This window comes from Micrasema longulum, unplaced genomic scaffold, assembly GCF_059751315.1.
Source record: "Micrasema longulum isolate JH-2025_06_02 unplaced genomic scaffold, ASM5975131v1 h1tg000024l, whole genome shotgun sequence".
NCBI lineage: Eukaryota > Metazoa > Arthropoda > Insecta > Trichoptera > Brachycentridae > Micrasema > Micrasema longulum.
In genome coordinates, this window is record NW_028277232.1 from 400,784 (window position 1) to 413,367 (window position 12,584).

The 12,584-nt window shown below is 32.3% G+C and overlaps 1 protein-coding gene across 1 annotated transcript in view; it reads right to left on the reverse strand.

The window, feature by feature from the left end:
• LOC148285552 (uncharacterized) overlaps positions 1-12,328 on the reverse strand; it is a 58,250-nt gene extending 45,922 nt beyond the window's left edge. The window contains exons 1-2 of the mRNA XM_088243600.1: positions 12,031-12,328; positions 4,153-4,217 (exon numbers count right to left, since the gene is read on the reverse strand). Of these exons, the coding sequence (XP_088099726.1) occupies positions 4,153-4,217; positions 12,031-12,328 (363 nt within the window). The remainder of the gene's footprint in view (positions 1-4,152; positions 4,218-12,030) is intronic.
• Positions 12,329-12,584: the final 256 nt, after the last annotated feature.

The window sequence follows — 12,584 nt, forward strand, 5'->3', positions numbered from 1 at the left end:
ATTATGTTTTGCTGGAACGTCAAGAGAAAACTTTGATGGATGCATTGAAAAACTAGGAAACTTGATAGCTGAAAATAGACTAACATTAAACCCATCTTAAACGGAACAACTATGGATGGATTCAGCCAGATGACAATATTTTATTCAGGATACGACATTACCCGATGTAAGGAGTACCGCTAAATCCACCGCTAAACTACTGGGAGTCTTCCTTAATTCTGACCTTGCTCAAATCAGCAGAACGACAAGTTCATGCTTTTACCAAATTAAATGCATACGCAAAAAAAATGCACGTTGATGCCGTCCGTCAATTAGTAAATGCGTTTATAGTGTATAGAGTCGATTATTGTAATGGTATCAACGCAGATCTTTTAAATAATAAAATGACTCGCCTACAGTATCACTCCCCTACTTCAGGAATCACACTGGCTACGTTTTCCACGTATGGTGTAATTTAAACTATGAATATAATGCTAATGCTATTGCTAATTATTACGTAAATAATTTTAGATATCTATTTACTAGGACGAAAATGGATAATTCCAGTCTACGAAGAATCCGGAAATAAATGATGGACAGATAATGAAGATAGGAGACATTCGGGAGATGTATCCGCGAGTAATGAGACGACGAATGTGAGGTAAGGCGTTATGGTAATGGGAAGGCTAGGCGTGGTGACGTCAGTTCCTCGTGGCGCCTGCTAGACCGTTTCCATGGTAACGCGGGTAAGGGAGGAAAAATCCGCCATGACGCCAAAGGGGAAAATTTACAAATTGCTTTTTAGGTGTAAGGCGCTCAAAGTATTTGAATCAGGTTATGGTACCGTGGCTAGTGTTGCGGACTCACGGATCAGAGGTCCGAGGTATGAACCCCACTCTACCCCACCATGATTCCCATTTTCTAATAGTGAGTTATTTACAATTCGTTGAAAATGGTCGTAAAATTTAAATGTTTGGGTAACTTTTGAAAACGCAAATATCTGTGTCTCTAAAAAAACAATTTAATAAATAATTTATGTGAAACTGTCTTTTAGCCATAATCAGTTTTTTTTTAAATTTTGTTATTATTTAACTTAAGCACATACTTTTTTTAAATCTTAAAATATCGGCTTTGTTATTTGATAAATATTTTCTGATTTTTCATATTTATTTCATATTAGATAATTATCATGACCATTACTCTTTTCGTACCCAGATGTGCATAGGACACTGTATATTTATTCCACTTGAAGCATATCTGGATCATTTAATACTTGAAGATAAGATGATCAGTTTTACAAATCAGATCCAATCCAAGGACTGTGAAATATTACAGTGAAAATCACAATTTTATGTACGCAATTCATGTTGACCTTCTTGGGAAAAATGGCGATATGATACACTTGTTTTAAATGCAGTTTTCTACAATATTTCACAATCACTGGACTAGTACAACAACAATATTTCAATTTCAATTTATTTATTTAATAAACGTTTATGTAAATTACAAAATATTTCAATAAATATTCAAATAAAACGAAAAAATTAATACTAAAATTTAAATATACAAAAATGGTAAAATAAAAATACCCAGCAATTATAGAGAAAGAATGCTTTCCTCATATGCTATCCTATAGGTGCGTTTGGGTGTAATGCAGTGCCTTATATTCAGTGTGTATCAAATAAATTTTAAAATAAAATGCTGTTTTTTCAGAATATTGTTTTGAAATTTACCATTATTGAAAAAATACAATTTTTAACATTTCTTGACTTTAATTTTAACAAAAAGGTTTCGAAAGTAGGTGTAAACTTTATTTTTATTTTTAATAATTACACTTCTTACCAAGCTCTTTTCTGTTTTTTTTTTTTTTTAAATATACCCACTAACACGCACCCTCTCCCTCATTCATTCCCACATGCACATGCACCCTCTCCCTCATTCATTCACGCATACACTCACATGAATACAAACGTCACACACATACAATTACGTAAACCCTGTTCTTATATATTATGTATTATTAGATTTACAGAGGAATATTTAATTGGCTCTAGCATTGTAAATATATTTCTACTTAATTTTTTTTATGTAGTAGCTGTAAAAATCCCAAATAAAATAAAATAAATAAATATTGTCCTGCTAATGCTAAAATTCGTTTCTGCTGAGTTGCAAATTTTATAAGAGATTACTGTTTCATGCTTTGCCGATTTTTATTTTGTTTAAAGTTAGCTTAGTAAATATGTGAGGCTGTCAAATATGTTTTGCAAAAAAAACACAAAACCAAATTTTTTAGTTAAGGCTATTAGGTTTAGCCGAACAACACCCCTGGACGCGGCAAGTGGTATACGATTATGATGATGATATTATGTAAAACACATGCATTCTGATTCTAAGAAATGAATAAAATGCACTCCTCAAATAACAAATTGCTGCATAAAAACTATATCATGCAAACTTCCTGTTGAGACTTAAATTGAAAGTAATGAAATAAATATAAAATATGATCCATAATTTGATTGTTCAAATATAATTTGTTTTTATACTATTAAAAATGTTTTTTCATAACATGCAACAGAGGGATTTTAGAATATTAGATTGGAAAAGTAAATCAGAAGTTATGTCCTAGAACTGCCACAAAGAAATAGAGCTGTTAAAGGAAATCCTTATAAAACATTAACAACGAGAAAACTGTCAATAAATCTTTGTTTATATAATTCCTCTGTACGTGTGATGTCACCAAACTCCCCCTAAACGGCTTAACCGATTTACGTGCGGTTTTCAGAGAAATATAGATCTTTGCACTGTGCGTGTTTGTAGATATTAAAATCTTCAATCTAATATGTAGAAAATAATTAAGGAGCATAAATGTTTTATTCAGCGATTTACCAGGGTTGCATTCGAGGAGAATGCATTTACAAAAAAAATGGAAAGGTGTTTTTATGTATAAAAAAGTTTTTTTTTAATGTTTACAAACAGCATCTATTTTTGTGGATCTCAATCAGATTCTTTCCTTAAATTCATTATAATTTCTACCCATTTATTTATTTTTACTGGATTTTTGGTAATACTAAAACAATATTAAATTCAATACATTTTTAAAAATCGTATTCAAAGGAATAAGTTAAGTACACCCCTCTGTTGGTGAGAAGACCGCAGTTTGACGTTTGCAAAAAGAATGCCATATTTGAAAAAATATTTATTTTATGTTTTGGAATTAAACCATAAACAGGTACCTACTTAAATTCAATATTAATTTGAATATTAACAACTTTTAGTTTTGGAATTTAATCACAAATAAGTACCTAGGTACTCATAAAAAGTCTTTTTCCAAGGCAAGCTGACGTTCAGACAGGACAACGTCTTTCGGGTCAGCTCGTTTGAAATAAAATGTTAATAGATTTTGTGTAAAAAAATACTAGATTAGATAAAAAATAAGTTGTGAATATAAGTCCAAAAAACTTTATTTTAAGCTATCAAACCATAAGTGGAAATATAAAAAACATTATCTGATAATTAAAATAGAAAGCACCCAATAAATTGATTGAGAAATGAAAAAGGAAAGCTATTGTGAAACGTATTAGAATTAGTGAGAAAAACGATAAAACTAATTGAAAAATACAAGAGAAGCACACTGAGGTATATTTAAAAAGAGATGACGTTTCATATAACAAGAATTTGAAATCGTGTTCTAAAAATCGAGTGCATGGGATGGGCTGGGATCCACGGCGTATAGCTTTAAGCTAGCGCCACGCTTTAGGGCCATTAACACAAGGACATTACAATAGATATGTCCGTGAACAGCTTTGACCGAGCCGGACTTGGACAATCCGGCCCAGTTTACACGTGAGGGCCGTGAAAATTGAATATGCGACGGGCGTTTGCTACGAGCGGATTCACGAAACAGATTATGTATTTTATACCAAGATATGTTGGAATTGTTCAAGGACGAAGTTAATAATAATAACATTTTTTTCTGCAGCTATTTTCAGCAGATTTTTTTTCGGGAGCAACACGTTTACGTCAATCAAAAAGTATCTGTACAATATAAATTAAAATAAACATGAAATAATGTGTTATGACAATGAATAAAATATAGTTTTACAAATCAGTAATATTTAATTATTAGTTTAAAAAAAAATAAATTCTAACTGATTTTGTAAAAAAAATTCTTACCCTGTGCATTTCTTCCGGTCTCTCCCTCATTCTTCGTATTCGATCTTTTCCACCAAACCCAAAATCTGAAAAAAAAAGTTATTATTTTTATGTTACTTATTTAAGAATTATAAAATACTCGTAAGATGCAATATTATAGGTATCGAAAATCCGTAATATTATTTTTTCAAAAACAACTCCATTTTTGTAGTTATTTTCATTGTATTTTCTTATGTCTTCCAATACGAAACTGGAATAGATCTAGTAATACGAGAATGTATAAATAACTTAAAATCAATACTTATCTTCAATAGGAAAATAGTAAAAAGATAGTATGAAAAGAGTGCTCTAGTGAGAGAGACTTCTTCCTTGGAGGGGAATTCTTAAAACGTGATTTAAACAATGTTGCCGTAGAAAAATCTTTGATAATCAGCTATATTTTCGAATTGAAAATTCGTTTGAAGAAATGGCTTGATTTTTCTCCCAGGTAGTTGTCAAGAATGATTTTTTTTGCAACAATGAATCAGGGGAAATATTAAGTACAGTGAATTTTGGAAGTCTAGGCCTTTATAAGGCTTACGGTCTGTCATTGGCTAGTTTAAATGACCACTTTGAGCACTGTATGACATTCACATTTATATTCGATTTTTTTAATCACTATAAATCTATTCATTTATCATTTATTAAGACAAATCCCAACTCCATGGAACCAAAGTCCTGTGTTGAGTTGAAGCGGATATATGTATAAAAACTTTAGTCAATATCACCATATTACTACATGCAACAAAAACATCATAAAAAATTACAGGGTAAATCAAATATAAAAAATAACATTTAATACGCATGAAAAAATTAAAAATTAAATTGAAATAAAACCAACACAAATATTTGGAAAATCCTCAAGTAGTTTACCACTCAAATCCCTCTCCTTTAGAAAGATTCAGTCCTGAACATCTTTTTTAAAAATAGATTTTGCCTTTGATAGCTTAAAACGCTCTTTCAAAATATTAAACACTCACGGTGCGATACAGGAGAGGTGTATCTGAGCAAAAGTCTATTGATCATTAATGGAGCTTCTGGCTACTATCCATGGCCCTGTTATAGGTCCTGTCGGATAAAAAAGTTTTTTTTTTCTTTTACCAAAAAAAATAATATTTGCATTTTTATGATTTACCTAAATATTTAATTTTGAGGGCCATTTTAAACAAGTTGTAAATAACTTACTATTAGGAAATGGAATTAAGATGGGGTAGAGTGGGATTGGCACCACGGACCTTTGGTCCGTGAGCCCGAGACACTAGCCACAGGACCACAACCCGATTTTGTACCGACACAACCGCCTTTTAATAAAAAATTACATCATTTTGGAGAATTTGTCATGTCCAATCAATTTGATCCCAGTCAGTGAAAAATTCACATCCGTCTTCTAAAATCCAATTCTATGTTACAATTATTATGTACTTCTGGATAACCTTCTTTCAGCACAAAGATGCTAAGGCTACCAGGATACAGACCATTTCTTTGAACAGCTCTTCTCATTTGGCAACGAGCGATTTTTCCGTGTAAATGGGCATCGCCAAGGAGACTTATGTCCTCAGATCATGCGTTGTGTGGTGGGAAAACTATCTGTTGACTTTTGTGAAGTAAAAAAGCAAAATATTTTGTTGATATGGGTGAGATGTATCTGACTGAATTATTGAATATTTCTTTCTGTATATTTATATTGCAAACATTTAATTTAATTCATAAATACTCGAAAATTATGCATATAAAAATTACACGTAGGTACAAATATAATATTTTGAGAATATGTCTAAAAAACAAGAGAATCGTGTATCGAAAAACTCCATTAGAGGCGTGATAAATATTAATGTTCAAAGTGCATAACATTGTTTAACATAGAGGTAGCCTTTTCCATAGGTGAAAATATTAGCGGCCATATTTATAAAAATATAGAACAGTATATGTTGACTCCGTCTAAGGTAATTAACAGGGGATCTGGAACAAAAAAACTAACACTCCGTATAATTTTAGGGTTGTTGATAATGCCGTGCAATAATATAAAGAAATAGGTAGCTAGATGCGCATCTCTTCTGATATTTAAACTGTTATAACTATGAGTACTCTGAAGAAACACCGTGATAAAGAGCCATAGATAATATCCGTAGTCTCTCATGTAGAGAAATCAAAACTTTTCTGAACCCTCTTCATCATAAGCGAGTAGATACTTCAATCAACTCTCAAGTCTACTTTGCACCAACGAGTTGTAAATAACTCTCTCTACTCGCGTATGACCAAAAACCCTAACATAGCACATTTTAGTCTATGCCTTAAAATCAATACCATCAACCCATTATGAAACCTAAATTTTCCCTTAGAAATTATTAACTTATCCACAATGACCCAAATTTAAAAAAAACTACAAGTAGTTATTCAGATTCTAATTTGTCGCTAATCATAATATTTTATGATATATTGTACGAACTCAATATTTATCTCTCCCATGGTACCCTCTTCTCTTTTCATAGTAAAGTGTTTTTATTATTATTTTTTTCAAATATTTTTATTTTGTTAATCTTTGTTTTTAATTTTTGTATAAAATTGTAAGATTCAATATGTCCATGTATTTATATTTTCTCAAACTGAACGGTTTGGGTAGGTAGGAAGAAATTGCCTTAAGGCAATATGCCCGCCCTTATATGTATATATATTGTATATGTATATAAAGGTCCAAATGAATAAATAAATACACATCTTGCCTGATCGAATTTCTCAAATAAAAAATAATATTTTGATAAGTTAAAAAAGTATGGAACCGGATGAATCTCTTCACAACAATAAAGGTTTCAGCTCTTTTACTTCACTAAAATCAACAGATGGCAGAATTGAAGAAATATGGATGTTCAAACATAGGCAAAATGGTGAATGTTACATAGTGTGTAAAGTGGCCACTTAAACCAGACAATGACAGGTCAACAGTCAATAAAATGTTATATATCCCTATTATAATTTCTTACATTATTTTGTATAAAAAAAAGAATACATACGATGTAAAAGTATCCATGAATAAATAAAATGTTATTTCACGAGTTTTCAGTTTATTTGGGAGAGTAGTGATCAGAAAATAATTAAAAAGAAAATTGAACTTATGTATTTTGAACACCCGCATAGACAATTGAAGGTAAGAATATAAACCTGTATATCTGTGGTATATTACTAATGAGCGGACACCCGGGTGGATGGAGATTGGCGGGTAGACCCAGGGAGAGATGGGAGGATGAATTGAAAAAGGATGAAGCGCATCTTCCCCAGGTGGGGAACTGGAAGACGGCGGCTGAGGACAGATGGAGTTGGAGGAAGCTAAAGCTCGGTATAGGCTGTAGGGCCATCGGAGTGAGAGAATAACGACAGAAATGAAACATTTGACTGATTACCAAAAAAAAAACTTTTTCGGAAAAACATTGTTTTGTAAAAAGGCAAAGAAAAATAGTGACTTGTAAATTAAGTAATACAACCATAGGCTTCATAGAATGTACTAACTACCTACTAGGTGCGGGCCAAATAAACACAACCTTCAAATTACATTACATCTAGCACATACATTAGTGGCACGATAATATGCCCAAAGTTCATTCATAAGTTCGGTTCGATAAGTTTATGCTGGAGACTCCGCCGGCTAGTTAAGCACAAAACCTCTAAAGCTTTTCGTTCACTCAGAGCGTACTCGCTGGAGGCTGATTTTTGCATTTTCGTGGATTATTTGACTTTTTTTAAAAGTGTGCGTATAACTTTTACTATATAGATCAAGCATGGGCAACCTTTTCTAGGTCTGGGGCCAAATTATCATTCTGTCCCCGAGTCAAGAGCCGGACTAAATTATTAAACATAATACAGTAATATTTAATTAAATAAAACACGTTGCTACTTCTTATATACATATTTATTTATATAATGAACGACATAATATTAATATTACATACTGATTACAAAGTTTAGTGTGGAGATTGGCCTTATACTTGAATTACGAGACTATCAATATTGGCATTGGTATTGCTTAAGGATAATCGCATATGACTCTTGAGATTTTCATCTGTTATCCTCGTTCAAATTTTTGATTTGGTCAAAAAGACAAATGTTTTTCTTATTTTCTTTATTTTCCATAAGAATTATAAGTGATGCGTCATCTCCATTATTTCATCCCTCTCTGGAACTATTGATTTATTTCTCTATTACTTCGCCGGGATGATTGAGGACCGGAAAAAACAGCTCGGCGGGCCAGATCCGGCTCGCGGGCCGGTGGTTGCCAATATAAGGTATGGATAATATTTGTTTTAAAAGAGTTGATGCCAGTAAAAAACTAGTTCATTTTTGATTTTTACACAGAAGGCATAAATCGAAATTTGAAAACCATCCTTTGGAATAGTCCGAAAATCGAATCTCCTGAAACTAACTTGTACTATAATTGCGTCACGGTTTGATCCATAATTACATATGACCCTTTCAGTTTCTTTACTGCTTATCACTCGAGGGTCGATAAATACCACTTTTGGAATGACTGTTCTAAAGCATCTAAGACGATTACTGCTAATACTTTCAGTAAGTTAAAATATATAGTCTTAACTTGTTTTCTATAGAGATGCAACGGAATTTTTTTTCAGTTCGAGGAGTAGAATCTCGTTTTCACATGCATTTTCCTGCTCAGTCACAGTCAATTTTCTGACGCTTCTCTTTGGATATTCCTAAGCAAATACTAGAGAATTCGTATAATTTCTACCATTTTGCATCATAAGTAGTTTCAATGACTCAATAACCCGACATTTTATACGTATAATGAGTTAGAAACTAGCTTAAATATATCTTGTCTTCAAAACCGTCGAAATAAATCCGACCTTCTAGTCCCATTTAAAATTCTCAACTCACTTTTTTATGCGCTTGAACTACTGAGCTCAATAAAATTAATATCCCAACTAGAAACCTCAGACAAAACTTACTCATTCATACCGATAACCATAGAGCTTCCTATGGTTTTCATTCTCTTATCCCAGAAGTCTTGATTTCTTTGGTAATAAGTTGTCTTCTTTTATACGATCACTGAATTAAATTAAATTATAAACACCTTTCTGCCGCTTCCACTCCCACCAAGTCTACTACATACAATTTCAAGGGTAAAAAATCTATTTTGTTTAGCAGACTGTCTGTAGGTGCAGGCGTTTTATTGTTTTTTATAATCTAGATATTTAAAAAAAATTCGTTTCATATTTTTAATCCTTTCAGTGTTTGTTATGTATACTAATATACTTAGGTATACTTTAAAAAAGTGTGTACTGTATAATAAAGTCAGCACCCTCCGTAATAATTATGGTACTTAAATGCAGAATTAATTGAAATATTAGTATAATATTGGAAATATATTTTCTAGGTTAAATGAAGAATGTTGTGAAGAAGTGGGAGAGATTAAATGTTTATGCGCTGAGTAAAATTATCAAAGGGCGCATAAGACACTCCATTTACTCTAGTGTATTTAATGATTATGTTTACTTTAGGTATCAATCTAAGGACAATTAAATATCCAAGTGAATAAACATATGTACCGATAAGTAACAAAATGATCTAAACATAAATATTCTTTGAAATGTTTATTTTTTAAGTCGTATTTAGGTAAATTTAAGTCGTTTTTAAAGTTTTTAAGTCTATGGGTAATATGTCATACAAAAGGCATGGATGATGCTCTACTAAAGTGGATTAGTTGTTACCATGATGACCAAAACTTATTGATAAAGTGTGAAAAAGCATTATCAAGGAGTATCAAGGCTTTTAGTAGTGTTCCTCAAGGTTCGCATCTTGGCCCAGTTCTTTTTGATTTTTTTATTAATGGTATTTTAGATCAATAAAATCACTTCTCTACGCCGGTGATCTTCAAATATTAAAAACTCTTGAACGTATGAAGATTGTCATATTATTTTAAAAAAATAAAAAAATAATGAAAATTGTGTAAAAATAATATGGTATTTTTTAATATTTCCACGTATTTAATAATAAGATTCTACTAAGGTGAAAACAAAATATTTTTTAATTGCAGTTTACATAATTAAACCAGAAATAATTATTTCTGATTTAGGAGTTACTTTTTACGAACAAAACTCACAATCAAACAAATCGGTGTGGTCCTGTGGCTAGTGGCTAGTACCTCGGACTCACGGATCGAAGGTCCATAGTTCGAATCCCACTATGCATCAACTTGATTCAATTTTCCACTCCTACTTTCCTTTAATCATCCTTCACCACTTCTTATCAATTTCCTTCTGTTCCTTTCCACTAACTCCTTGTTTTGTCCATATTTCTTTTAATTTAATATATCGTATATTATGTATTCTTTATATAGTTCAAACCGTCGTCGCTTTATTGTAGTATAATTTAGTGAATACAGATTATTGGATGGCAGGCCCTACTATGTTTACATTTTTCAAAGTTTTTATTTATAATCATTTAACCTGTACATCTGTTTGCATTCGAAGTAAATAAAATAAAATAAATAAATTCCCATTTTCTAGAAGTGAATTATTTACAACTTGTTTAAAATGGCCCTCAAAATGAAATATTTGGGTTAATCGTAAAAATGCAAATATTTTTTTTTTTGGTAAAAAAAAAAAAAAAACTTTTTTATCCGACAGGACCTATAACAGGGCCATGGATAGAAGCCAGAAGCTCCATTAATGATCCATAGACTTTTGCTCAGATACACCTCTCCTTTATCGCACCGTGAGTGTTTAATATTTTGAAAGAGTGTTTTAAGCTCTCAAGGGCAAAATCTATTTTTAAAAAAGATGTTCAGGACTGAATCTTTCTAAAGGAGAGGAATTTGAGTGGTAAACTCCTTGAGGATTTTCCAAATATTTGAGTTTGTTTTATTTCAATTTAATTTTAAATTTTTTCATGTGTATTAAATGTTCTTTTTATATTTGATTTGCCCTGTAATTTTTTATGATGTTTTTGTTGCATGTAGTATTTTGTACTTTTTGTACTTAAAAAAATAAAAAACACATATTAAACTCACAAATAAAAACACCATACATAATAATATTAACAATAAAGAATTACAAGCAGAACTAAAACTACCTTCATTGTATTACAGAAGACACATGTTCAGTTTAATGTTAGTGTATAAAATAGGCAACTCTCTATTTGATTGTCCAGAAATTGTACAATTAATAAGGTTTCATGTACCACAAAGACGTACAAGGCAACAGCTGTTATTTCTGGATGAAAACTGGCGAACTAACGTCAATTACAATAACGTTATAAATATATTGGTAAATATTGCTAATAAATCTCGGAATTTTGTTGTTATTTTTCACACGAGTGATTCTTCAATCAAAAAATGTCTAGAATCTCACTTTTTACCTTGAGTTTACTATTCATTTAATTTTATATTACTGTGTACAATAAAAAGCGGTAAGCCATGTAAAATATTTAATTAGTTTTATCAATACGAAAAATAAATTATAAATTAGTACACGTTTGATTGATTATAAAATAACGCATAGCCCATAATAATAACTAACTAACTAAAATAATAACTAAAAAAATACTCTCAAATTAAATCTTCTTGACTCCAAATAAGGTAAATGATTTACTCATGATGTAATGATAGATAGTACCCTGAATGTAGTGAAAAAAACGCGAATATACTTATGTTCAGTTGCTGAAAAGGGTAAATAAATATGTAAATAAAGTAATAAACACTAACTGAATAAACAGCAAAATTTTATTGATATTAATTCGGGCCCAAATACTAAGTTATCTTGTATAAAAATTGTTCTAAAGTACCTAGGAAAATTCATTAAATAAATAAATAAAAATCGTTATGTTCACGCCGCATTCTGCATCTGAGGTACCCACCTGTCGGCATGGTGTGATGAGTGTGGTGCGCGTGTCCGTAGTCCGGGCCGCGTGGCAGCGGCACGTGGTGGGCGGGGTACGCGGGGGCGGGGGCGGGCGCGTACTGCGCCCCGTGCGGCGCGTGCGGCCCGTGCGCGGGGTGCGCGTGCAGCGCGTGCAGGCCGTGCGGCCCCGGCGGCCCGAGCGCGCCGTGCGGCCCGTACTGGGCGGGCCAGTAGGGCGCGGGCGGATACTGGCCCTGGCCCGGATAGTAATAGTAGGGCGCCGCCCTGTACTCCGGGTAGTTGCAGCAATCCATCGGATGAATATTACTGCCGGGGTTGATTTATTTTCCCGGGACGCGGATTAACTCGTGCATTTGATTTCGGTCATGGCTAAGTTTTGGAAGTGCCACTACAATTTCTAACAAATAAATTACTGTTATATGTTTACTTTCTTTTATTTGACGAATGTTTTCAAATACTGCTTAAAAAAAATTAAACCAAGAAATTTAAATACACTGGAGCCTCGTATTACATATCTTTTTTAAACGATTTCGAAATAACACGGTCCAA